The sequence below is a fragment of the Sciurus carolinensis genome, chromosome 8 (assembly GCF_902686445.1).
Source record: "Sciurus carolinensis chromosome 8, mSciCar1.2, whole genome shotgun sequence".
NCBI classification, from domain to species: domain Eukaryota; kingdom Metazoa; phylum Chordata; class Mammalia; order Rodentia; family Sciuridae; genus Sciurus; species Sciurus carolinensis.
Genome location: NC_062220.1, coordinates 114,732,905 through 114,758,223, shown reverse-complemented (window position 1 = coordinate 114,758,223; position 25,319 = coordinate 114,732,905). Strand labels below are relative to the sequence as shown.

General features: G+C 49.5%; 2 protein-coding genes and 1 pseudogene across 9 annotated transcripts; 1 reads left to right on the top strand and 2 right to left on the bottom strand.

The window, feature by feature from the left end:
- Positions 1–2,679: 2,679 nt before the first annotated feature.
- Positions 2,680–3,254, bottom strand: LOC124990981 (small ubiquitin-related modifier 2-like; annotated as a pseudogene).
- An 822-nt stretch (positions 3,255–4,076) lies between these two features.
- Rnf215 (ring finger protein 215) lies at positions 4,077–10,589 on the top strand. 6 transcript variants are annotated; one of them, XM_047562280.1, is made up of 9 exons: positions 4,077–4,464; positions 4,754–4,897; positions 5,352–5,423; positions 5,506–5,591; positions 5,999–6,155; positions 9,032–9,151; positions 9,228–9,371; positions 9,632–9,734; positions 9,820–9,984. In XM_047562280.1, the coding sequence occupies exons 1-9, from the start codon at positions 4,177–4,179 to the stop codon at positions 9,840–9,842; spliced, it is 1,137 nt and encodes a 378-aa protein (XP_047418236.1). In that variant the 5' UTR covers positions 4,077–4,176; the 3' UTR covers positions 9,843–9,984. The 6 variants fall into 6 exon arrangements, with proteins under 6 accessions (XP_047418236.1, XP_047418235.1, XP_047418233.1 ...); XM_047562279.1 differs by having other exon boundaries at positions 4,691–4,897; XM_047562277.1 differs by lacking the exon at positions 9,632–9,734 and having other exon boundaries at positions 9,820–10,589.
- Positions 8,432–25,316, bottom strand: Ccdc157 (coiled-coil domain containing 157). 3 transcript variants are annotated; one of them, XM_047562273.1, is made up of 12 exons: positions 25,190–25,316; positions 21,445–21,620; positions 19,554–19,812; positions 17,367–17,538; positions 16,067–16,712; positions 15,291–15,368; positions 14,743–14,933; positions 13,986–14,162; positions 13,663–13,831; positions 12,412–12,551; positions 11,901–11,989; positions 8,432–11,814 (listed from the first exon to the last, which is right to left on the bottom strand). In XM_047562273.1, exons 3-12 carry the CDS (start codon positions 19,799–19,801, stop codon positions 11,565–11,567), a joined length of 2,160 nt encoding a protein of 719 aa, XP_047418229.1. In that variant the 5' UTR covers positions 19,802–19,812; positions 21,445–21,620; positions 25,190–25,316; the 3' UTR covers positions 8,432–11,564. The 3 variants fall into 3 exon arrangements, with proteins under 3 accessions (XP_047418229.1, XP_047418228.1, XP_047418230.1); XM_047562272.1 differs by lacking the exon at positions 21,445–21,620 and having other exon boundaries at positions 25,190–25,250; XM_047562274.1 differs by lacking the exons at positions 21,445–21,620; positions 25,190–25,316 and adding an exon at positions 24,113–24,174.
- Between the last annotated feature and the right edge of the window lie 3 nt (positions 25,317–25,319).

Here is a 25,319-nt window from a genome sequence, read left to right as displayed (position 1 = left end):
TTTATTTCTGAACTCTGAATTCTCTTCCATTCGTGTAGATGTCTGTTTTTATGCCAGTACCACACTGTTTTGTTTACTGTAGTTTTATAGTAAGAGTAAGTCTTCTAACTTTCCTCTTCTTTTTCAATATATTTTGCTATTCAGGACCCCTTGCAGTTCCATATGAATTTTGGGTTGCATTTTCCCATTTCTTCAAAAAGATCATTAGAATTTTGATAGGAGCTGTATGTGATGCTACACACCTGTAATCCCAGCAACTGAGGAGGCTGAGGTAGAAGGACTGGAAGTTTGAGGTCTGCCTCAGCAATTTAGCAAGGCCCTAGGCAACTACCAAGACCCCTGTCTCAAAGTAAAAAATAAAAATGGTTGGTCCCCATTACCCCCTCCCCCATAAAAAAGAATTTCAATAGGGATTAGTCGGGCATACACATGCCTGTAATTCCAGCTACTCAAAAGACTGGGGCAGAGGGACTGGGGTTGTGGCTCTGTGGTAGACTACTTTCCTGGCATATGTGAGGCAATGGGTTCAATTCTCAGCATCACATATAAATAAAATAAAGGTCCATTGACAAGTTAAAAAAAAATATATATATATATATAAATATATACAGAAAAGAAGACTGAGGCAGGAGGATCACAAGTTTGAGACCAGCCTGGGAAACTTAGTATTAAAAATGTAAAGGACTGGGGATATAGTTCAGTGGTAGAATGCTTATCTAGCATGTGTGAAGACCTGGGCTCAATCCCTAGCACCATCAAAAAAAATTGTATTTTTATAGGGACTACATTGAATCTGTAGTGACAACTCATTAGTTTGTCTCTCCACTTGTTTAGGTCTACTTTATTTCAGCAAGATTTTGTAGTTTATAGTACATGAGCTTTTTATCTTTTTGTTTTCATTCATTCCAAGGTATTTAATTATTTCAGATACTATTGCAAGTGGAATTGTCTTAATTTCCTTTTTAAATTGTTACTGGTATATAAAAACACATCTGATATTTGTGCATTGATCTTAGGAGTCCTGATGTTTTTGACCTTAGCTAGTAAGTATTATTTGGAGATGTTTTTGTGCTCAGCATCTGTGGTGCTCCTCCTCATAACTAGTTCATTATTTTTTCTGTTGTATAATATTCCACACATAAAGATACCACAATATTCCCTTAGCTATCTTTTTGTTTTTATTGGTCATTGTTTCCTTTTTTGTCCAATGCCATTTGTTTCTTAGGCCCATATCTATATATTTACTTATTCTTTGTATGAATCATTTGGTTGCAAATATCTTTTCCCAGTTTGGGGCCTTTCCTGCCACTTTATTCTACTGTTTTCGTTAACAAAAGAGTTTTCCTATTGTTTTGGATATATTCAACCTTTTCCTTTACAATCTTACTTTTATGTCATAAGGAATTTCTTCTGACCTTGAAATATAGTCATGTTTCTTTCTAAAAATGTCTGAAGTTTTACTTTTCATGTTTAGTTCTTTAATTCAGATGGAACTGATTTTCTGTCTATGATATGCAATAGGGGTTCAATTTGACTCCTTTTCCTAGTGGTTAAACTGATTTCTTAGCAAAAAATTTTTTTCTCTTTCTTTCTTTCTTTCTTTCTTTCTTTCTTTCTTTCTTTCTTTCTTTTCTTTTCTTTTCTTTTCAATTTTCTTTTTTCTTTTCTTTTCTTTCTTCTTTCCCTTTGGTACCAGGGATTGAACCCAGGGGCTCTTAACCACTGAACCATATCCCCAACCCTTTTTATATTTTATTTTGAGACAGGGTCTCGCTAAGTTGCAAAGGCTGACCTTGAACTTGCAATCCTCCTGCCTCAGGTTCCCGAATTGTTGGGATTGCAGGCGTGCGGACTGCGCCCAGCTTCTTAGCAAAATTTATGGAAGGGCACACCACACTATCTCTTTCCATTTTCCAACATGCAACATTCCTTCTGACACACCAGGTTTATAATTTATTGTCAGTTACTGGCCTGTTTCATGCCTATCTTTGTACTGGTATCAGGCTATTTTATTCTATCTCACTTTTCTTCAGGAGTATGTTGGCCATTGATATTGATGGCTGGATTGGTGTTCACTGGAAGATTCTTTGTTTTTCTATTTGAACTTTTTTTTTTTTTTTTAAAACTAGAAGTTTATTTAAACAACAAGACACTTGACTTGAAGGGAAAACTATCTAGGAATCTTTTCATGGTAAGTGAGATAAGCCAATCTCAAAAAACCAAAGGACAAATGATCTCACTGATAGGAAGTGGGAAAGGGGCAAGAATGGAGGAAGGAGGGACTCTATAGAGGGATAAGAAGTGGGGGGGGAGAGTAATTTACCCCTACTTAAAGACAGATTGCCTGCCCTACATGTAACAGTTACGTACAAAAAAGTTATAAAATTGTCCTTGGTTTTACAATGATAAATGAAAAAAATTAAATTCCTCCAATTAAACAAGGTATGTAAGGATTTTTATGTAGTTCAGGGTTTTTTTTGTTTGTTTGTTTGTTTAATTTTTGTTTAAAACAGTGAGAACAAAATAACTTACTGGAATATAAAGATAAGAGCTGAATGAGTTTGCCACTAATGGAGAAAGGGGATAATTTCACAGAACCAGTATTTTTCCCCATCCCATCTCCATTTGATGTCAATCAAAACATATCACTGACCATTTAGTTAAAAAAATGCAATATGCTTGTGCACATACACCAGTTACTTTATGTACAATAAAAGAATGGGGAAGGGGAAAATGAAAGAATAGAGAAAACTATACTGTAGTAGTCAGGATGTGGTGGAACCAAATTGCAGTTTTCTAATTAAGAATGTATTCTTGGTCTGTAGGAATAGAGTTCTGAAGTAAAGTAGCAGGTCCCCTTTTTAGTAGACACCTCCTGTCTGCTGCTGGAACACATCAATTGTATCTTCATCCTCCATTTCCAACTGTGCAGGTGTGTCTGTTTCATTAATTGGCTGCCCATCAAATCGGAATCTGATCTGCCTCATCTGCCTCATGGATTGTCATTCGCAATAGGCTTTCATTAGTTTACTAAGTGGTGTATGCCTCTTAAACTGCACCACAGAACCATCCTGCCCCGCCACTTTCAAGTTAATATGATCGTTGTTCTCAGTCTTGACTCCTTCCTTGGGCTTTTCGTCGGCCATGGCGAGAGCCAGAGTCTCCTCAGCTGCCGCTTCACAAAAGAGGTACCAGGTCCGCACCGAACGAGCACACAAGCAGCTCCAGGAGCGGCAGAAGAAGGAGGCGGCAGCGGTGGACGAGCTGTTTGAACTTTTTATAATAAAATATTAGGTGGGGAAGTGTCACGGCTCATCTGGCTTTTTTTTTTTTTTTTTAATCATGGTACAATTTTTTAAAGGTTAAGGTTTCAAACTGAGGCAGCTCCCTGCAGCTCAGCACTTAGAGAAACGGACAAACTGTTGGACAGTAGCGAAACCTTCACCTTCCAGTAGGCATTAGAGATTATTTGTTGGGGGTGGGGCAGTGCTGGTTTTATATCAAACCCATTTCTAGATGAAGTAAATGACAAAAGTGACCCACCTCTCTGCCCCATAAAGGATCTCTGTGCTTGATCTAGCCTCGCGCCCTCCAGTTCCTCTCCCTGTCCTCCTGGGATCCTTCCATCTGTTACCCATGTCAACTTCTAGTTCTCTGTCTTCTGCCCTTTGGTCCGAAGGAGATAAACCCAGGGAAGAGCGCGTGTGATATGATCCTGGCTAAACTCTGGGTCTCCACAGAGCAAGGGTCAAGTCCCAGATCCCCAAATGTCCCTTGTTGCTGTCCTTCTCAGGCTCTGATTGTGTCTCTGCCTCTCCAATTACCTTTTCCAACTATCTCCCTCGGTCTACCCTGCGCGGGACTGAACTGACAATATCTCTAGCCAGCGCTTGGTCTTTCTGACTCTCGCCTCCCCACCAGGATCCCGGCTCCTCCCCCTTCCCGCTTCCGGCCGCCAGGACTGGGATTTCTCTCAGTCACCAGGGGGCGTGCGCGGCCCAATTAGGGTACGGAGCCGCCAAGGACCCGCCCCACCCCTCTCGGCGTCCCGCCCCGTCCGGCCGTGGTCCCGCCCCTCCCTACGCCCCGCCCCGGCCGGCCGCGGCCTCGCTTTCTCTGCTACCCCCGCGCCGGGTATCCCAGGTCTCTAGTGTCGCCTGCTAGCGGGGTCAGACCATGGGGCCCGCCGCTCGTCCCTCGCTGAGGTCGCCGCCGCCCCCGCCTCCTCCGCCAGTTCCGTCGCCGCTGCTGCTGCTGCTGCCCCTGCTGCCGCTGTGGCTGGGCCTGGCGGGGCCCGGGGCCGCGGCGGACGGCAGCGAGCCGGCGACTCGAGTGGGGCGGGGCGGAGCCCGCGCGGTGCGGGTGGAAGTGAGGCTGCCTCGGCAGGACGCTCTGGTCTTGGAGGGGGTCAGGATCGGCTCCGAAGCCGAGCCAGCGCCCCAGCTGGGGGGCCGCCTGCTGCTGGTGAGCGCGCCTCGCCTAACCCGCCCCCCCCGCCCCCCCCCGCCCCCCCCCCGCCATACCCCGCTTTAGACCCTGCACCCAGAACTCACCATTACCCTGGACCAAACCGAGCTGACAGCCCAGTGCTCCCAGCCCAGGCTTCCCAGGCCCCCAGCATTAAGGCTTCCAAAAGCTTATATCCACACTCCAAACTCGTTCCCAGACTCTGACCTTGTATTCTCTGTAGCCGATCCTGGCTCCCTCTTCTACCTGTCTCTCCCTCCCTCTGCTCATGGCCCTTGCTATACAGATGGACGTCGTGGATGCTGAGCAAGAGGTGCCAGTAGAAGGCTGGATCGCAGTGGCATATGTGGGCAAGGAGCAAGCAGCTCAATTTCACCAGGAGAATCAGGGCAGTGGCCCACAGGCCTGTCCCAAGGCTCTGGTCCAGCAGGTGCAGATGGTGTATGTGTGTGTGTTGGGGGGTTGGGGGACCTGGAGGAAAAGGTCCCACAGCATCTACAGCCAGGCTACCACATGGCTCCTAAGGAGCTTTCAGAGAAGCCACAAGCATGCATGGGTCAAGGGACCCGTTTGGAAAATCAAGACAGTATGGTGTTGAAGCAAGGAGGTCGGGGGAAGAGGTTGGTCAGGAAACTGGGCCAGGCTCTAGGAGTATGTGATGGGAGTCTGTGGGATGACTGCCTTGCTCAGTCCAGGGAAAGGACTGGGATGTTTGAATTCTATAAAGGAGAAGGAATAAGAGTTTCTGACTTCCAAGTTATGGCTAGTCTGTCCAGAGGGAACACACACTGCAGAAGCAGGAGCTAAGAGCAGCTGGGGCTGCAGGTGGTGAGACAGGTGTGTGGCAGGGTATATGCTAGCTTCCCACCTCTGTCCTCTTGCAGATGCAGCGGGCCCTCTTCCTGGGAGCCTCTGCCTTGCTGCTCCTCATCCTGAACCACAATGTGGTCCGAGAGGTAAACTGGAGTAGGCTCTGAGGGTGAGCAGGTTGGGACAAGAGCAGGGACCAAGGCCTGCTGATTTCCCTGTTCCCTGCAGCTGGACATATCCCAACTTCTGCTCAGACCGGTGATTGTCCTCCATTATTCTTCCAATGTTACCAAGCTGTTGGAGGCACTGCTGCAGTGAGTTGGGGTTTAGCCTCCAAAGGCCTGGGTGTGGAGGGTTCTGGCTCTCCCAGAGGGGTTCTCAGAAACAGAGCCTTATCTGTTCACTTTAAGCGTGTGCTCTCCCTGGCTGAAAAATGCGGGAGGAAATAGGATGGACACATGGGGCCTGGAGGGAGGAGTTGACTTTATGGGCAGAGGAGACTGGTCCCAGCAAGGAGGAAACAGGATGCCTAATTGACAGTGCTCTTCCTTGGCATGAGGTGAGAACTGGAAAAATCAGCAGCCAGAAAAGGCCTGAGAGCCAAAGCAGAAGGCCTGTAGGAATGATGTTTTGGGATATCCATGCAGAGATGGGTGGGTGAGTCTGGGCCTTTTTTTCCAAGGGCCCTTCTGCCTGCCCCCTGTGTGACTTTCCTTCCTAGGAGGACCCAAGCCACAGCTGAGATCACTAGTGGAGAGTCCCTGTCAGCCAACATTGAGTGGAAGCTGACCCTGTGGACCACCTGCAGCCTCTCCAAGGATAGTTATGGAGGATGGCAGGACTTGGTATGCCTGGGAGGCAGTCGTGCCCAGGAGCAGGTGAGTCAGGTGGGGCCACACACATACCTTGTCTTGCAAACCCTGTAGCTTCTCCCTGCCTTGGTGGCAAGGATAGCCCTTCCCACCTTACAGGGCTTATGTGTTTAGTGACATGGTACAGTGGGCTTTCTGTGATATGTCTGGCCCAGGGACATGTACAGTTAATTTAGCTCTTGCCATGGTCTTCTCCCAACCAGTAAGCTTCTTTGGCTCCCCATTTTCTTCAGAACAAAGTTCTGACTCCTTAGCCTGTTTTTCAGAGTCCTCATTATTTAACCTGTTTTCTAGTCTTCTGCCTATGCTATGGCCACCCTGTGCCAGTCATTGGGATCCTGCCTCTGGGGCTTGTCCTTAGGCATTAATACCCCTTTTCTTCATTTTCATATGTCTAGCAGAGCCTTCCCAGCTCATCCTGCCTGCCTGCCTGCCTGAGAAAGCTCCTTACACTCTCTGCTCAGCCACAGCTGTGCTTTGCCAGCCTTTCACAGGCTTTTAGGACAACCCATAAATGTACATGCACATGTTGGGGAGCATGTCTTTGTCTCCAGGTGGCCAGCTTTGTCTCTCAATTTCCTGATGTTTGATATTAGGGGATTCAAGGGTATTCTTTTGGGCTGGGGGTGTAGTTCAGTAGTAGAGTACTTGCTTAGCATGCCCAAGGCCTGTGTTGAACTCCCAGCACTGCAAAAAAAAAAAAAAAAAAAAAAAAAAAGTATATCCTCTCCATATCTATAGTCCCTACTCTGCCTGTTGCAGGCATGCCCTGGTCAGCTGGTATGTACACTGAGTAGCTTCAAGTCAGGCCTGGATTCAAATCCTGACTCCAAAACCTTAGCTGAGTGATTATAAACCTAGTATTTAACATCTCTGGGCTCATGTTCCTCACTGGGGACAGGGGCTGGGGGAAGTGCTGAAAGAAAGGTTAGAGCTGGGAAGAGAGTATGAGTTCAGGAAGGATCCTGGTAGGCCTGGAGGCAGGAATGCTCACAGCCTTTAGGTCTGGCCGGAACAGAGAGCAAAGTGGAACAAGTGCGAACATACTACTTATATGAGTGTGCCCATGTAAGTGGTAGATGGCCATGGCACTTGGGATGTCAAGGGGACTGGGCAGACATCTCAGCTTGCTAGCCTGATGGACTATAATGTAGTGACCATTCAGCAAGTCTCTACACGTCAGCCTGTCTCAGCATGGCATGGGACACAGGACAGGGCAGGTCCAACCCTGGGCTTATAGGGCCCAGTGTGGGAGGTAGATAAATCAGAGATGCTCTGTCAAATATCTCTGCTGAGGTGCCACGCTGGCAGTAGCACAGGACCTCCCAGGTCACAGCAAGGTTACCTGAGCTCAACCTCGCGAGTTTTAGGAGAGCTTCCTGGATCAGATGCCAGCAACCCAGTGCAACTGGAGTGCAGGGCAGGTTCATAAATACCTCTTGGTAATGGTCCCCAGAGCACCCCTGTCTCAAGCAAGAGCAACGTCTCATGGCACTAGTAGTCTCCATCCTGGTCTAGAGTGATGGCCTTTGGTCAAATCACTTCTTAGCCCCTCTCCTCTGCCATGATGGAAACTGAACTTCCACATTAGTTGGGAAAGAACATGAAGACCCAGAACTGTTAGGAATGCCAAGAGCTTTTAAATGAATGTTTATTAGTCAGAACACATATCCAAGCTGTGTGAAATAGCATGCCTGTGTGGAAAAATATGCATATCTTGCTTATTCTGCCACATCATTTCCTGAGCCAGTTCTCAGTGGTCAAAGCCTAGTAGGTGATTGGTAAAAGCTGTTAACATCAGTGATGTTCCCTCAGCAGCTCTGAGACCCCATGGGGCCCACAGGCTTTATAGTGGTCTTTCAGTCATGTTTCCCAGCACATTCATTCCATGATTATGGGAGGCACTGAGGCTATAGTGTGACCATGTCAGATTCAGTTCCTCCCACTAACAGGAGCTTGTGGACCACCAAGGGCAGCAGCAAGGAATCATGTGGTTAAAGTGGACATGAGGAGGGCTTGAGCAGAGGGAGGCCAGAATGTACATCACCCTGGTGGTGAAAGAAATGGGGTCTGGCTGGGCTCAGTGGTGCCTACCTATAATCCCAGTAGTTCAGGAGGAAGAGGCAGGAAAATCAAGTTCAAAGCCAGCCTCAGCAACTTAGTGAGGCCCTAAGCATCTCAGCAAGACCCGTCTCAAGATAAAATATAAAAAGGGCAGGGGATGTAGCTCAGTGGTTAAGCATCCTTAGGTTCATTCCCTGGTACCCTCCCCCACCAAAAAAAAAAAAAAAAAAGTAAAGTTCAGGAAGAAGTGAGGAAGAATAGTTCCTGAGAGAGGGAACATGTGTGTGTGGACGGGCACAAACATGAAGGAGTAAGGAGTGTGGAACAAGGAGGGAGGCAGTGAGTGAAGGAGGGAAAGAGTGCTGTGGGGTCAGGTTTGCAGGTGAGATCCCCTAGCTGTGGGAAATGGGTGGGCAGGGTTGAGGACCAAAAGGTCATGGGATGGAGGAGGGGCGCATGAGACCTCTAGGAGAGCAAAGCAACAAGACTGAGGGTATGGATATTCAGCCTGGATGGAGGGGAGTGGGAGATAGCAGTGCCTGAGAAAGCAGGCCAGGGAGATGTGCAAGACGGTAGTGGGTAGAATGGTGCTGGGGACATATATGGCTTTCCTTGCAACCAGATGAAGCACATATAGCTGGGGGCAGATCCTGACAATCACCAGGTAGGAGGGATGGAGGCTTCAGAAGAGGAAGCAAGAAGCCTGGGGGATACAAAGGCCCTCAGTGCATGTCACCTGGCTGGTCTGTGGACGTGGATGTTCCTAGGAAGGAGTGTGGGGCAGCTCCAGCGCCCTTGACACCCACCTCCCTCCCCAGAAGCCTCTGCAGCAGCTGTGGAATGCCATTCTGCTAGTGGCCATGCTCCTGTGCACAGGCCTTGTGGTCCAGGCCCAGCGACAGGCATCTCGGCAGAGCCAACAGGAGCCCAGCGGCCAGGTGGGAGCCAGACTGAGGGAGCCCTGGTGCCTACAGACCTTGGGCCTGCAAGACTCTGGTTGTCCTCTCCTGACAGGTGGACCTGTTCAAGCGGCGTGTAGTGCGGAGACTGGCATCCCTTAAGACCCGGCGCTGCCGTCTGAGCAGGGTAGCTCAGGGCCGCCCAGAACTGGTCACTGAGACCTGTGCTGTGTGCCTGGACTACTTCTGCAACAAACAGGTAAGTGCCCTGGGCGGGACCAGCTATCAGCTGAACTGTGACGTCCTCCACCCTAGTCCTGAGACACCTGGAGCCACCCCCAACCAGGCCTTTCTCTTTCCATCCCCTACCAGGGCTACAGAAAACAGAACTAGGGTTGAGGGGGTGGTGGGTGGGCAAGCCCCAGGGGGTTTTGGTTCCCCAGTTCAGGTAAGCCTGCCCGGCCGCCCCCCCATATGGAGTCTTGCCCCTGTGGCCTGAGCCCTCCCCTGCCTTTGTAGTGGCTCCGGGTGCTGCCCTGTAAGCATGAGTTCCACCGAGACTGTGTGGACCCCTGGCTGATTCTCCAGCAGACTTGCCCGCTGTGCAAATTCAATGTTCTAGGTGAGCACCAGGGGTGGGGCCCTTGGCTGACCCCTTCTATCCCCCACCTAATGCCTTCCTCCATGTTCTTCCTCCTTCCCTGCAGGGAACCACTACTCAGATGACTAGCTGGGGATTCTGGATGTGGGGATGGAACTTTCCCACCTGTACCCTGGCCCTCAGCCTGGACTCCTGGGACAGGACAATGGGATGGACAGGACATTTCCTGTGGGTGAAGGAAGGATATGGGCCTCTCCATGACCTTGCTGGGAAGGAGAGACCTGCAGCCCCAGGCCAAGGATGCAGGTCAGGACCCACCAGGCAAGGGAGAGGTCACTCTGGGGTCCTTCTCTGTAATCTTGGGATGTCTGTGTCTTCCCTTGTCACAGGCAGCTCCGAGGGCCCTGGGAAAAGAGAATGTGGGGCCCAGTGCTGCTGCCCCCAGTCCTCTAGGAGCTCTCAATATCCCTGAGAATATAGTAGCTGGGTTTTATGCTTATTTATTGGGGGGTGGATTAATGGAAAAGTTCTTTGACCTTGGGGCACCCTGGCCTGACCTTTCAGAATGTCTTGGTCAAGGCTGTGATGTTAAACCCAGAGATGACTCTACTGCCTGCTGCCTTCGGTCCTTGGGTACTGGGAGCCATGGGTCCTGCTGCTTGTTCAGCTGGGCTCCCTTCCTGGGCCTGGCTGGGACCAGAGGCCTTAGAAACCATCCAGTCCTGTTCTTGGTTGGGCTGTATGTTGCTGACCAGGATACTTGAAGCCACAGGATAAATGTGGTATATTTTCCAAGGGTATCCATTTTTTAAGAGTTGGGGTTGGGAAGTTTTAATAGTAAAATAAATGTGGATATATTTTAAATATGATGTAAAATTTGTGTGGATGTTGCTGGTGGCAGGTAGAATTCTCATATGACCCTTAAGATCCCCCATTCCTACCTTGTCATGAACATGCCTTGTATAGTCTCTGGAATGGTGACTCTTAAGGGATTTTATCCCTGTGATTAGCTTATACTATATGCATAGTTGACTTTAAGGTGGGGAAAGCACTCAAGTGAGCCTGACTTTCATGTGGGCTTGTTAAAAGCAGAGTTTGCTCTGGCTGGTGGAAAAGAAAAGGAAGTCAGACACTTGACACCTGAAGGGGATTCAATGCCGGGACCATTCTCTGTGGCTGACTTGAAGGGCTAAGGTGTCTAAGGCCTGGCTTTGCCTTTTTTGGCCCTCCTGAGGCTCTGACTTCCAGGACTTAGAGAAATCTTCATGACGAGTTCCTAAAGGTAAGGAGTTCCTTATTGAAAGGATGCCTGGTGTTCTTGGGTCCTTAATATCCCCAGATCCAGGATCAGAGCCAGGTGGGAGGCTGAAGGCACTGCTGCACTCTGTTTGCCTCAGGAAGCCCTGAGCCAGCATCCTGGCATTTGACTCATTGCTTGCTTCAGATGTCCTCACTTGCTTTCCCCTCCACATCCCCCACACTCTGATCTTCCTCTTAGTAGGTGCCAGTTACGGAGTCCAGGTTTACCCCTTGGTCCTTACTGTAGGAACAGAAAGACTTCTTCACCTGGCCCAGGTGCTAGAAGCTTCTTTTTGCCTGTGATGGGCTCTCTTTTTCCTAAGTCTATCAGGAGGGAGTTAGGAAGCTCCTGCGTACTGGTGGGGCCAGGTCTCTGCTGGCCAATGACCTGCATGGTGTGGCCTCAGCCTCCTGCCTATACAGAGGAGGAATGACTCTTTGTCAGTTTAGCCATTCTGTAAGATCTGTAAGATCACCTTGGTTAGATGGCTGGGTCTTTATTCCATTGGGAGTTGTCAGCTACCCATTCTCTATCCCCACCCCTACCATAGCCTACAAGGGTGGTTCCTGGGGCTGGTTTGCAGAACCTGCCTGGCCCCGGCTTGGTGACAGTCTCCTCCTCAGCTTGGCCAAGGTCCGGATGGGGTTCTGGGTGCAGATGGCAGAGTGGGTCATGTCCTCCAGGGAGGATTTGCTGGGCCAGGTGCAAGGCTGCCGAGATGGGGATGCTCGTGGCTGGCCTGGCAGGGGCCTGCCTGCACTGCTTGTCCTGCTGCCAGGAGAGTGCCACCTGCCTAGAGGCCTGAGGGAAGACCAGATCACAAAATCCCCTGTGAGCAAGGGTCTACACCACTCCATCTGTCCTACCTTTGACAAAGACTAACTCACCCTGGGGATGCACTCTGGGCCCGGGCCCGGGATGCTGCTCCTTGGGTTCCCTTGCTGGACGAGGACCAGAGCTGGTCCTGTGGAATCATCTGCAAAGAAGGCCAACCTCAGAAGGTCCTGAAGTTCCCTCCCCACTGTACAGGGAAAGTGTCATAGTAGGGACAGGGAGAGAAAGCCTGAACCCGTAGTCCCTTTCACTAAGTTGTGTGGCTTAGGAAACCATCCAGGGCTTTCCTCAACAGCAAGCCCTCAGGCAGGCAATATATGTGGGAAGGTTCCTCTGACAAGGTTCCTGGTTGCATTTGAAGGTATTAAAGGCTCTAAGGGGATTTGGAAGTAGAGGACACTGGATCTTTAACATCATCACACCTTGAGATGTGGAAGTTTCGTAAAAGCACTACTTAAACACAAATGCCATGAAGATGGCTCTCAGCAAGTTCCCAGGCAGTCTGAAGACCTCTCTGGGTAGAGATCTCCTCTAAGTTCCAAAGGGTCACCCTCTCAGACCCACCTTGAGGCCCCCCTGCTGGGCCACCTCATGGATTTTGGACAGCATTGACTGGAGCCGCCTGTTCTCCTCCTGCAGGACCCGGATGCGGATGTCATTGGCCTGCACTTGCCTCTCCATGTCATCCGTGACATTGCCAGAGTCTGTAGAGACAGGATATCTGGTACCCCATCACATTGGGTCTGCCTCTTGTGCCCAATGGGACAGGACCTCAGTATAGGTGTGGGGCTGGGCAGTGCACTGTGCTTCCCACCCATTACATCATTTTTCTAGGGCCTTTTTCCTCTTCCCTGTCCTCCCACACTGAGAAGGTGACTCAGAATTACAGAATTTGAGAGATGGGTCGGTCTTAGAATTCAAAATGATTTGGCCAATAAACGAAAGAGTGATTCTCTTATCTTTAGCACCACAAAAGGGAAAGAGAGAATCTCTTCCAAGGCCACCTGATTTTGATGGGCCACAGATACAGTGAGTTGTCCAAAGAGTCACCCAGGCAACCCTTGGGTCTGAGTCATGGGAATTCAGCTAGGATGTTTTTTCCCATGCTTTGGTGATGGATGCTTGTTTCCAGCTGTGTAAAGCTGGGCAAGTTACTGCCCATTCTGATTTCTGGTTTCCTGGTTTAGAAAAAGGGACTGACTGCTACCTGCCATCAGAATGGCCTGGCACTTAGTGCTCAGAAAGGATGATTTATAATGACCAGCTAAATTACAGTGAATCTTCCTGAGAGCTCTGTGAAAGTATTCATTCCAGAGCCTTAAAGGGTTGTAGGGGCTGAGAGGAGAACCCTGGGTCGCCTGACATCCTGTGCCAATGTGGGTACACAGCACTGCTGATAAAAGGGTCCAGGACTTTGGAGAGCCTGGGGCTGTGTCATTGGAACCAGCTCTGTGATGTGGTTTGGGGAGAGACCAGGAAGGGGGACACAGGAAAGCTGAGCCAAGGACTGGCATGGGATGTGGTGAAGAACATGCACTACAGGTAGCCAGATCCATTTCTAGATTCTGTTGTAGCAACCACAAGCAGTCACCTCACCTCTGGGTTTCCATGTCCCCTCTACACAAAGGGGTGGACAACACATGAAGCACCTGCATGTCATGGTGACTCTCTAAGGGCTACACTTCTATCACACCCTCCCCATTGTCACAATCACTGTGGACTGGGGGAGTTGCAGGCCCAGTGTCCTGTCAAGGTGAGTCTTTTAGTTGCCCACTAGGTTCAACAGTGCCTCTGGCAGCATTCCTATGACCCTACTTGGGATCTGGGCCTCCATGGGCCTGTGTAGGTCAGGAAAGGCCACCAGCAGCCGCTCTCGCTCCCTTAGCTCTGCCAGCTCCCGTTGCAGTTCTGAGATGGTCAGCTGCAGATCTGTTGTCACCTGCTCCAGGTCCTGCTTCTCCCGCTGCAAGCTCTGCAGTAGCTCCTGGGGCAGGGGAGAGGCTCAGACTTGGTCCCAGGATGGTTCCCAGATCCCCTGGGGTCACTGCCCCATCCCCAGATATAGGACAGGCCCACAGGCACTTAGCAGGTTAGAGGTTTCCTCTGATGAAAGGGTATCTCACTCTGCCCATTTGTACCTGCTGGGCCTGGAGCTGGCACTGTCCCTGCTCTCTCTGGCTCTGAAGGCTCTGCAGCTGCTCCTCCACCTGGGCCCGCTGGGCCTCAGCCTCCTCCAGATTGCCCCGTAGCTCCTCACGCTCTTGGTCCAGGATGTCCAGCTGCTGTAGCAGGGCCCGCTGTTTGGCTTGCAGGGACTAGGTGATAATGGGTGGGCAGGGAGGCTGTGAGGACCACCAGTCTAGGTAAGTCACATGGGACTAGTATCTACAACCCTCCAAGTCCTCCCCACGTTGTGCCATGTGTCTGTGTAAGGAGTCTGTGCACATACATAGAAGGAAAGGGGCAAAGGGAAGACAGCAAACAGATGTACACTCAACCAGATCCAGATCAAGCGCCCCAGCTCGCAGACCCACCCTTGTAAGGCAGTTGGCTGGCCTGGCAGCCCCTGCTCCCACACACTTTTTCAGTCATACACAGTCCCTACTAGAAGAGGAATCCTGGCAAATAGGCTTTTCTTCTTTTCCTTTGCTCACCAGTGTCACATTAGCCTGTCATTGAAACCCATACTGACTGTAAAGCACTGAGAACCACTGTTAGTCTGCTGAGTCCTGGCTCTGCCTCTTGTTATGTATGCAGCCTGGGGCAGCTTCCTGAACCTAAGACTTAGTTTCCTCATAAATAAATGGGGATGATGGGAGTATCTACTGCCTACTGTTGTGGAAGGGAGTAAGAACAAAAGGGCTACAGAGCCTAAAACCCAGTTGCGGGCCTCACCTCCTGGTGGCGAACCATGCTGTCAACACGGGCCTTCTCCTTGTCCAGCTCTGTGCTGGCCCAGCGGATCTGCTGGCCAGCGCTATCCAGTCGCCCTGCCAGCAGCTGTACCTGCTCCTCCAGCTGCTGCACCTGCCTCTCAGCCTCTGCCCTGCGCTCACTTTCCTCCTGCAGCTGCTGGGTCTTTGCTTCTGCAGGGTGCAGTGAACAAGCATGTGGCGGATAGGGCACAGAAGCCTTTGGGAGGGAGACCCTGTACTACCTCTAGACCCAAGATGGGACCCAAGGGGAGGTCATATCATGTCTCTGGGCTTGCGTTCTCATTCACAACATGCAGCTCTGGACCCCAGTGAGGTGGGTGTAGAAAACAGAAGACACTTTCTGGGTGGGAGGTGGTACCCCAACTTGGGTGATCACCCAGCAGTGTGGATGGTCAGGCATACCCTCCCTTTCCTTTGCCCTGGAAGCTCAGGGAACAGAGATAGAGGACACTCAGTCACACCACTGGATCGAGATGTGGCATGGGAACATGCAATGGGGCGCCTTACCCATGGCTTGCATGGACTCCTGCTGCTGCTTCAGCTCCCCCTCCAGGGTGGCCACCTTTGTTTTTAGGTCACATGTTTCTATAGCAGCAGAGAGAGAGGTCCTTCAAAGGGTCCTTTGGGCCTGGCCAGCAGCCCTCATGCCCAGTGCACCCTGCAGAGCAGAGGCAGCCATGCCGTGTGGAAGAGGCCACCAGAGGTTACCAAAGAAGCCCTAGGGAAATGCCTGAGCCCCCAACCCACTTCTCACTGGCTGGCTGCTATGTGCCTATACCTCTCTGGGCCTTGGTGCCCTCCATGGAGGTGGTGAGGTTAGGAAAGGGCAGTGATTTGCCCCAATCCCTCAGGTCTCATAACATCAGAGGGTACTGGGAAGCTCCAGTGCTTGGAGCTATATCTCTGGTCAAAGCCAGAGAGACTGCTCTACAGAGCTGGAAATACCAAGGGAACAAGCTTCCCAGAAGTAACCCTCAATGACCTTCAGGAGCAAGTGTATTAATATCCTGGCTCCCTCCACTTCTGATGGGACTAGTCTGAGGCACGTGTGCCATCCATCATCTCCTGGTGTTCCCCAGTGGGACTGAGCTCTAGCTGCTCAGTGCCACCAGTTGGATGGACATGCTACCTTCCCCTCCTTGCCCACTCACCAGGTCAGGTTCCCTCCATGCAAACTACTGGTACTCAAAGCCCTGTTGTCAGGGCCTACCTCAGAAAAGTGCCCATGGCAAAACCGTAGCAGAGCCCTTGGGCACTGAATATCCAGCCTTTGGGACACAGACCTGCGAGTAGTTGCTGCCTCTCACTGTCCCGCTTGGCCAGGTGCTGCTTGGCCTCCTCTGCCTGCCGCCGCCGCTCGCTCTGCTCCTGCTGCAGGGCCTGTTCCAGCTTGCCCACCTGCTTCCTCAGTCCATCCTTCTGTCCCTCAGCCTCCTCCAGCTGGGCCCTAAGGGGCCCAACAAGCTGAGTAAGGGTGCCCACATGCTTACTGAGGCGTGCCAGGTCTTTGCTCTGCTCTGTTGCCCAGTGGCCCATGGTGGCAGCTGGTAGTGGCCTGAGTCCCATGCTGTCCTGTACCAGTTGCTGGAACTGACCCAAGGATGAGGGCAAGTTCTGGCTCTGACACAGGCTGATGACCACCTTGCCCACTTCCCAAAGGCTACCCTGGACACTGGTACACGCATCACAGGGTACCAGTGCTGTCTCGATGGTCTGACACTGGATACTCTTGGTGTTCTTGGACATCCCAGCTGGATACCTCAAGGAGACTCTGACAGGGATTCTCTGTGGCCCTTGGTAGGTATGGGTCAAGCCTTGCGTTGGGGAGGGAGACTTGATGAACTTGGCAGTCACACACTCAGGGCTCCTGGCTGGCTCACCCTTGGCTGTGGGCTTAGAGATGGGAGTCTCTCCTTGTTTTGCCCTTTTCTGGGGTTATGAAAAGAAAGGGAAAGGAGGTGAGAGAGAAATGGGTCCGGGAAGTGACAGACTATTCTGTAACAGCCTCACCCCAATGCTCGGACCCTGACATCTGACAAAACAGGAATAAGAGAGAATGTGACTTTTCCTATGACTCAACTTACCAAGCCCAGGCTTCCTTTCTTCTGCCCCACCCTCACCCCAGATTTGCTGTGATGATGTATGTAGTACTGGGAGGGTAATAGTGACAGGAACAGCTACCAATTACTGGGCCCTTGCTTGCTGTCATGCCACTATAACCACTCATTTAATTTCTTCCCCCTCATGGTAACAGATGTCCTTCCCCACTGGATATGAGATAACCCATACCACATGGGGCCTCATGTTAGTCCTACTGGACGGATGAACAAACTTAGTCTGGGTAGATAGAATTTTCCTAAAGTCCTATGGTGTAAATGGCAGAGCCAGGAAGCACACATATGACCCCAAGGCCTGCATTCTTAACTTCTGTGCCATGTGGGCCTTGACTGGGAGGCAGCAGAGATTATCCTGTTGCCTGTGAGCAGTAGGGAACCAATGAAGGATGCAGTAGACACAGTGGCACACTAGGAAGCTGAAGCAGGGTGTGAGGGTCATCACCATTGGGGGCTGGGGCCCATTCACCTGGCCAGCCATCTGCTGGTAGAGCATGCTCAGCCTTAGCAGGCTGTTCCAGAAGCGTCGCACTGTGAGCCCCACGGACATGCAGGGCCCTGCAGTCTGGGCAGGGGGCATTGTCTGACCTGAGCCAAGGTTCTCCAGGTAGCTGGCACAGCTCTGAAGTAGCAGCAAGAGCCTGTAGGCAGAGATGTCACAGTGGGCCAGGATCAGGAGAGGCCAGTGTGTCCTCACACCATACAACTGGCAGCTTCAGACTCTGGGGAACTGGTCCAGGCATCCAGAACTTGGAAAGTCTGAATCTGCTGTTGGGCCAGCTTCAATGACAAGTCAATGGCCACTGTCTCCAAGAAGTCCTACCTGGCTTCAGCTCAGCTCAGGGACTACTTGGGGGCCTCCTGGTGGCAGCACTTCTGCCTGGCTGTTTCCCCAACTTGATCAGGGAACTCAGACAGGTCAGCCGGGTCACATATAAGGTGTATTCTGAGTGTTCTGAAAGTTCTGGGCGAGCAACTACCTTATATCAAGTGCCCTAGAGCCTTCCCTTTACAGATGACAGAGCTGAGACCCCAAGAAGTTAAGAGCCCCCAAAGCCATAGGGTGAGCAAGGCAGGAAAGATGTATATGTACAGCCTCCTGATTGTAGTTAGGGGCTTCTCCCACAGGCTGATCTACTTTTGTGACAAAGGAGACTTGGGATGAGGTCTCTGTGCTAATTTACAAGTTAAAAATTAGAGGCAGGCACTAATTTAAGAAAAAGGGATGTTGGAAAGATAAGTTTACATTTGCATGAACATGGAATTACTTTAAAGGTATTTATAACATGTGCAGGAAGATAAGAGACCTTATCTTATTTCAGATGCAGGAAGAGTATCCCAAACCCCTGGGGCCCTGGGGAGGAGACAACTACCTCTTGGCCCTGTCCCATCTGGATCTTGGGGACAGTGGTACCTGGCACTGCCCCAAGAAGCAATGCGGAATAGGGATACACCTAGAAAGAGGGTAGAACATGGCCTTCAAGTAGCAATATGTCTGCTCAGACAGACCCACATGGTGGAAGATGCTGTGCTATCTTCATCCTTAGCTGTGATTCCATTCCTTGAAATGACATGGGTACCTCTAAATGCCATACTGGGAGCTAGAGGTCAGGATTCCCAGGCAAGTCTGAGACTGAGACCCAGTGGTCTCTGGCAGGAGTTACTTTTATATACACAGGAGCCCAGAGGAGGCTCCAGCTAACTTGGCCAGAGGTGGGTAGGGGGATGCATTTCAGTAATAATTTCACGGAGAAGGAATGGGTAAACAGGACCTTGATGGATGAGAGGGGCTTGGTCAGACCAGGAAGGAGTAGGAGCACTTCTAGCAGGGGGACAGCATAATGCACAGTCACAGAGGAAGGAAGGTGTGTTCTAGGCGCATATATATTTGGCTTCTTATAGGTTACAAATGGTGCTTTCCTACCTACAGCTCCTCCAGGTCTCTAAGTAGTAATCCTGCCTTCTCTGTTCCCAGGTGAGTCATCCTGCAACATCCCTGCTGCCTTTCGGGTCCCCAAGGTTTTAATGGCATATAAGGTGTTTAAGTACCAAGAGCCCAGGAAGTAGAAGGCTAATGACCACATTAATTTTTTCATTGTTATTTTGAATGTGTGTGTGCTGGGGATAGAACCCAGGGCCTCACACATGCTAGCCAATACTCTGAGCTACATCCCCAGGCCAGTCATTCTAACTTTAATGACAGTGTAGACGTGGTGGGGGCTGTAGGGAATCCACTAGCCTTTTCCCCTCAGGGCTAGGAATTGGAAAAACATCCCAGGTCTGGTCTTGTGATGTGCAGAGGGAACAATACTGCCCACAAGATACCAGGAAAAAGAGCCTGGGATGGAAACTCTGATCAATGGCTAAGGAGTCCCAGACACAGAAACCCTGAGACAGTGGTTAGAACTATGGTGACCCAAGAACTGAAAGAGGTAGGTGGCAACTCCCTAAGGTGAATGGAACAGGATAGCATAGCACTGAACACAATAAAAGGTAAGGTCATTTTGAGGGTCCTAAGCTGATCTAGCCCCTGACAGGTACTCAGTCAATGGTGATTACTTTTACCCATGTCCTCACCACCTCTAGAAGGGCTCCTGCAGCTGCTCCTGGTATAAGGGGATGCCCTGGGATGTCCAGATTCTGCCAAGGTCCTCACCTGTCAATGACCAGCTCTAGCAGCACAGCATGGGACAGCTGTGTGAATTCGGGATCACCTGGCACATGGTCATAGTGTTCCAGCAAGGCCACCATGTCAAGGTCACAGGCCACACGGTCAGGAAACTTCCAGGAGGGGAAGCGCACAGGCCCAGCACGGGAAAATACATCCACAATAGCACCCTGAAGATCAGTGAGGTCCTTGCGCAAGCTGTCCATGCAGGACTGGCTGCCTAGCAGATGTGCCATCCCCACAGCACCTGAGGTAGGCAAAGAGAAACCCTGTTAGTCAAAGTCAGGTAATTGCTGCTGAAGGAATCTTTGGAAATACCTGATCTGCCTGGTTGCTTCTCAGTCAAAATTCTGCCCCTGACTTTGGGGAGAAGTGCCCTGCTCACCCTATGGCTTTGGGGGGGCTCTTAACTTCTTGGGGTCTCAGCTCTGTCATCTATAAAGGGAAGGCTCTAGGGTTCACAGATATAAGGCAGTTGCTCGCCCGGAACTTTCAAAACACTCAGAATACACCTTATATGTGACCAGGCTGGCCATCCCTGAGTGACAACGCCTTTAGGGACCTGGTTTGGGGTGGCTTGGCCATCCTTCCTCTCTCATTCACCCAACCCTGTACCCACCCTGCCTATCCCATTATCTCAAGTACTTCCTGAGAGCATGCAAGTGCCAGGCCCAAATGTTGGGTGCATACAGCTGTGAAACAGGAATGTGTTTACCACCCTTCCCTCCCAGGGCAAACTCTCAAACAAGGGCATAGACAACTAAAAGAGTTTTAGCTACACCATGTCAGGGACGTTGGGACATACTAGACCACTGTTAATCTCCTGCCTAGACTAATGCAACAGCTTCTAACAGGCCTATAGCCCTGCCACTGCAATTTGATCAACTTTGGCTCAAGAGATCTGCACCAAACCCTATCTGACTTCAGTTGGCCAGTATCCCCTCAAGACTCCCTATGGTCCTTGGGAGAAAAGCCACCTCTGGCCACATCCCTCAACTCATAGTCTACTCTGCCATATTCCACTCCTACCACCATCAGCTGTGAGCAGCAGTCATGTGCCCTCCACACTCATTTTCTGAATCCTGCTCATCTGTCCCCAATATGAATCATGCTTCTCCAATGGATTCCTGTCACCTGGCTAAACTCCTTTCTTCCTTCAGGGTCCCTGGATATCACCTCCTCCAGGAAGTCTTCCCAAAGCACCCTCCAGGCTGATTATCCCATCTCATCCCTGATCCCTCTCTGCTGGAACAGTCTCTTCTCTGGGTCACTTAGTCACTGTGGTATCCCCAACATAGTCAGCTGGGCCTGGCCCATTGTAGATGCTTACTGGCAAATGAATGACTGAATACTGATTAAAGAAAAAATTCACAAAAGACATTTAAAATGCACTGGCTTTGGGGAAAAATCAGATCTGAAGTGTAAGGGATGAAAGCCTGAAAACTTGTATGGAGACCTATCCTAACCACTCTGGTAACATGGAGCCCACTACATCTTGACTCAAAGAATCCCAACCTTGCTCTTCCTGGCTTCATGGCCTCAAGCAAGTCACAACACACTAGCACTGAGGACTGGAACACTTTCTGGTCTCATCACCCAGAATGTGCCCATTCCCTATACTTCCTCTAGATAAGACACCTTCCTCAGGAAAGCTCTCCAGGAACCCAGTCTGAGTGAGGTCCCCTATTATACACTGTTTTTAGCACTGTGTCTTTTTCTTCTAAGCGTATGCCACTACCAGGATGGAATCATTAATTATTTATCTGTGTTTGACAGTTGTCTGTCTTCCTGTTTGTGGACCTTGTTGAGTATGACCTGCCCAGTTGGGCTAAGAGGCCTGGGGACCAGCTTGTTCACAGGTGCTGAGAAGCTCACACACCTGAGAGTGATACCAAGGGCTAAAGTGAGTTCTGGCTCCAAAAGAACACCTCTCACATGTGTCTGCCTATGGTGCTGGAGTGACCCACTGGTTCTGGTTCTTAGACTCTGGGTCTCATTCAGTTGCCTGGTTTCCTGTGTCTGCTGCAAGGCTGGCCTCAAGCTGCCCTCCAGTACCTGAAAATGGATGAAGGCAAGGGTAAATGGGTGCACAGTCAGTCAGGGATTCCTGGGGGTAGGGTGGAAGCTGTCTATGAAGGAGGGGAGGGTATTTAAGGATGAAGAAATGGGGTGAAAGGGTAGGTGGGAGGCATGCTTTGAGCCTAAACACAGTGGGCATGATTCAATAGTGCTAGCTTTGACTAAAAGGTCTACTGTCACTACTTCCCTAAATTTACCTCCTTTACACAGAAAACAAAACTGAGGCCCTGGGAAGCTAGGGAGCTGGGATTCTGAACCTAACATCTCTGCTCTTTACTCAGGCCATGCTGTTTCAATTGAGCAGTGTTCAAGATAAATACAATGCAAGGCATATATGGGGTTTTAGATTTTGTACTAGCCACTGATGGGGTGCAGGAACTGTACCCCAAAATATCACATCTTAGAAACTGAGAGACCAGTAGAAGCAGTGAGGTCATTCTTACCTTCCCTTCATCTTTCTTCCCTAAAATGGTCCACAAAACCTAGGGAGGTCACTCAATGACCTTCTCCCTCCCTTCTCTCCTAAAGACACTGTGTGACAGTTTTCCTCTCCTATATATCTGATTGGTAAAGAATGTCACACAGGAATGGCAAGAAAAATGTGAACAAATAGTCCTTGCTAAGTTCCTTCCTTTAGTTCTATCTATTTTCGTATGGCTGTGAATGAAAATACACAGATTTCTTGGTTTCTTTGAGTCTTCACTTCTGAAGCCTTCCATGTCATGGAAAACTTTTATTAAATAAATTTGTATGTGCTTCTCTTGCTAATTTGTCTTTTGTTATAGGGGCCTCAGTCAAGATCCTTGTGATGGGTAAGGAAAAGATACTACTTTTTTTCTCCTATAGCACATTAAAAAGAGTAAAAAAGTGGTTAATTAATTTTAATAACATTTTCTTTACCCTGATATCCTCAAAACATTATTTCAACATGAACTCAACATAAAAGTAAGATTTTTTTTTTTACATTTTAAAAATAAGTCTCCTGTGCCAGATATGGTGGCACCACCTATAATCCCAGTAACTCAGGAGGTTGAGGCAGGAGGATCAAGCCAACCTCAGCAGATTACCGAGGCATTTAGCAACTTAGTGAGACCCTGTCTCAAAATTTAAAGTGCTGGGGATGTGGCTTGGTGGTTAAGCACTCCTGGGTTCAATCCCCAATACACAAAAAAAAAAAAAAAAAAAAAAAGAAAAAATTAAGTCACCTAGTGTCTATTTGACCCTTACAGAGCATATCAATTGGTATCAGACAGTTTTTCATGCTTAAAAGCCATATGGGCTGGTAGCTATAGTCTTGCACAGTGCAGGTGTAGAGGGTCAGATGCTGCGTATATTTAGCAAACAGGGACTAAGTATCCATACTGCTGTGTGCTGTATCAAGACTAGGGACAGGATTGGGATTGTAGTTCAGGGGTAGAGCACTTGCTAGGCATGTGTGAGGTACCGAGTTCAATTCTCAGCACCACATATAAATAAATAAAATAAAGGTCCATCAACACCTAAAATAACAAAAACTACAAACTTAAAAAGTGGTGCATACCTGTAATTCCAGCAACTCAGGAGGCTAAGGCAGGAGGATTGCAAGTTTGAGGCCAGCCTGGGCAACTTAGTGAGACCCTGTCTCAAAATAAAAAATGAACCAGAGTGTATCTCAGTAGTACGGCACCCCTGGTTCAATCCCCAGTATCAGGGGAGGAAAAAGACAAGGAACACAGCAGGACATACAGATCCCTGTCTTCCAGGAAACAATTATATCTGAGGGTCTCTGAGGGTAAACTTGGGTATGTCAGATTCACTCAAGCTAGGAAGCAGTGTGTGTTGGCGCACATATGCTCATACTCCAAACAAGCATACATGTGTTGCCTTGGCAACTGCCTCTCGTGAGATACTGCTACCTAAGAGATTTTGTGTCCCCAAGGAGTGAGGTGGAAAGAGGGAAAAAACAGACCAAAACATTTGGGTTTCCTTCCTAGAATGAACATGAAGGAGATAAAGCAAGCAAAAAGTCCCAGCCTGGGAGGAAGCATATTCAGGGGTAAAGGACCTGGAACTCATGAACTTCCTGGTGAAGACACCAAGAAACACTGATCTGTTCACCATCAAATAACTACAACTGCCATCTCAGGCCATCTTGGACACCAACTCCCATTAGATTCTGGTTCAGATAAGTAGCAGCAAAAGCTAAAGCATCAAGAATATTCAAGGCTACCTTTTGTCATTTCTTCTGAAAACCGAGGTTATACAGATGTGTGGTTTGAGAAGCACTTAGTTCACAGGGTGGACGTCTGACTCCCAGAGAAGGGCAGGAACCTTTTGTTCACTCCTGTTCACCATTTAGGCCCTCTCTCTTCTTTAGAAATAGCCTCTTACCTTACTGGTAAAGATTATGCCTACCGTCCAGCCAGTGCACTCACTAAAATTCAAAGTCACCCCTATGAAAACACTTTAGAAACTCTAAAACCACCTACATGGCAGTTGTCAGTTCTCTAATCTTCAACTGCTGATTGCTTGGATCTCTGGTAACACCAAAGAGATTTGGGCCTTGAATTTAAAAAAAAAAAAAAAAAAAGAATAACCATCTGCATTGGTAGAGAAGATGGGCCTGAGTTTAAGTTCCCACTCTACCAACTCTGAACTTCATGGTAATTGTAAATAGGATGCTATAAGGAACAAATGATTTAACACAAGTAGTGTTTGGTACAGGGTCTGGTTTGCAGTAAATACTTAATAAGTCCTAGCTTGCTTGCTTCTATTCATTTACTTACTACAGTATCTTGCTATGTTGCTGGTTTCCAACCCCTTGCCTCAAGCATCCTCCTATCTCAGTTTCTGGGGTAGCTGGGACTAAAAGCACATGCCACTGAGATGGGTTCTAGCTATCATTACCATTCTACATTAATAATAACAATGACATTAACAAGGTACAGTGTGCAGGGAGGGGGAAAGGGTCTTGGGAAGGAAACACTTTCTATCACTGCCCCATTTCACAAGTGAGAAAACTGAAGTCTAGGCAGGGGCTCTAAATAGGTTCCCTGCATTCCAGACTTGAGAGGAGAGGGAACAAGGATGAGAGAATCTCAGCACTGGGAGAGAAGTAGGCGCGACTGAAGGTTTGTCTCTGCAAAACAAGAAGCAAGGTCTGCAAGGCCTCCCCGTGGGAGTCAGGAACAGAATCTAAGGAAGCAACCCTGATCTGAGAGGGTTCAGTGGGGCTTGAGGAAAGGACTATGGAAGGCAGGGGTGGAACTTAGAAAAGGTAGGCCCACGGGAAAAGGGACCAATGGGAATAAAAGGCGTCAGATTTGAAAGGGGGGCCTGGAGGATGTGGTCCTAAAGCTAGAGTATAAGGTAGTAAGAAGGTGGAGTTTTGAGGAGGCGGGCCTAAGGGTAACGGGGCTCTCCACAAGAGATGCCAAATCTGAGGGAACGGGAACTTTGGAAGGCGGGGTCCATGGGAACGCGGTACTGGCCTGTGAAGTAAAGCAACAAACACCGCCGCGAGGTGAGACCGGCGGCGGTATAGAAGGTGATGTGGAACATCTCACCAGTCTTTGACGTTCTGGCCTTAGCTTCTGGGTCTGGCTGGCTCATGGAACTACATCTAGGGTGCCTGACGCTTGGAAAATCCCTTGAAACCTCTAGCCCAGGGTCAAGAGTGTTGCCATGGCAATGGCG

What these genes read in the sequence shown, in the direction of transcription:
- Rnf215 (XM_047562275.1), top strand. Translation starts at nt 4,177, where the DNA reads ATGGGGCCCGCCGCTCGTCCCTCGCTGAGGTCGCCGCCGCCCCCGCCT. An exon ending in CCAAGGCTCTGGTCCAGCAG is followed by an intron (nt 4,898 to 5,351) that starts GTGCAGATGGTG and finishes GTCCTCTTGCAG; the next exon opens with ATGCAGCGGGCCCTCTTCCT. An exon ending in CTGTTGGAGGCACTGCTGCA is followed by an intron (nt 5,592 to 5,998) that starts GTGAGTTGGGGT and finishes TTTCCTTCCTAG; the next exon opens with GAGGACCCAAGCCACAGCTG.
- Ccdc157 (XM_047562272.1), bottom strand. Translation starts at nt 25,235, where the DNA reads ATGAGCCAGCCAGACCCAGAAGCTAAGGCCAGAACGTCAAAGACTG. An exon ending in GGCCAGAACGTCAAAGACTG is followed by an intron (nt 19,813 to 25,189) that starts GTGAGATGTTCC and finishes TGCCTACCTCAG; the next exon opens with GTGCTGTGGGGATGGCACAT. An exon ending in GCATGGTTCGCCACCAGGAG is followed by an intron (nt 14,163 to 14,742) that starts GTGAGGCCCGCA and finishes ATTATCACCTAG; the next exon opens with TCCCTGCAAGCCAAACAGCG.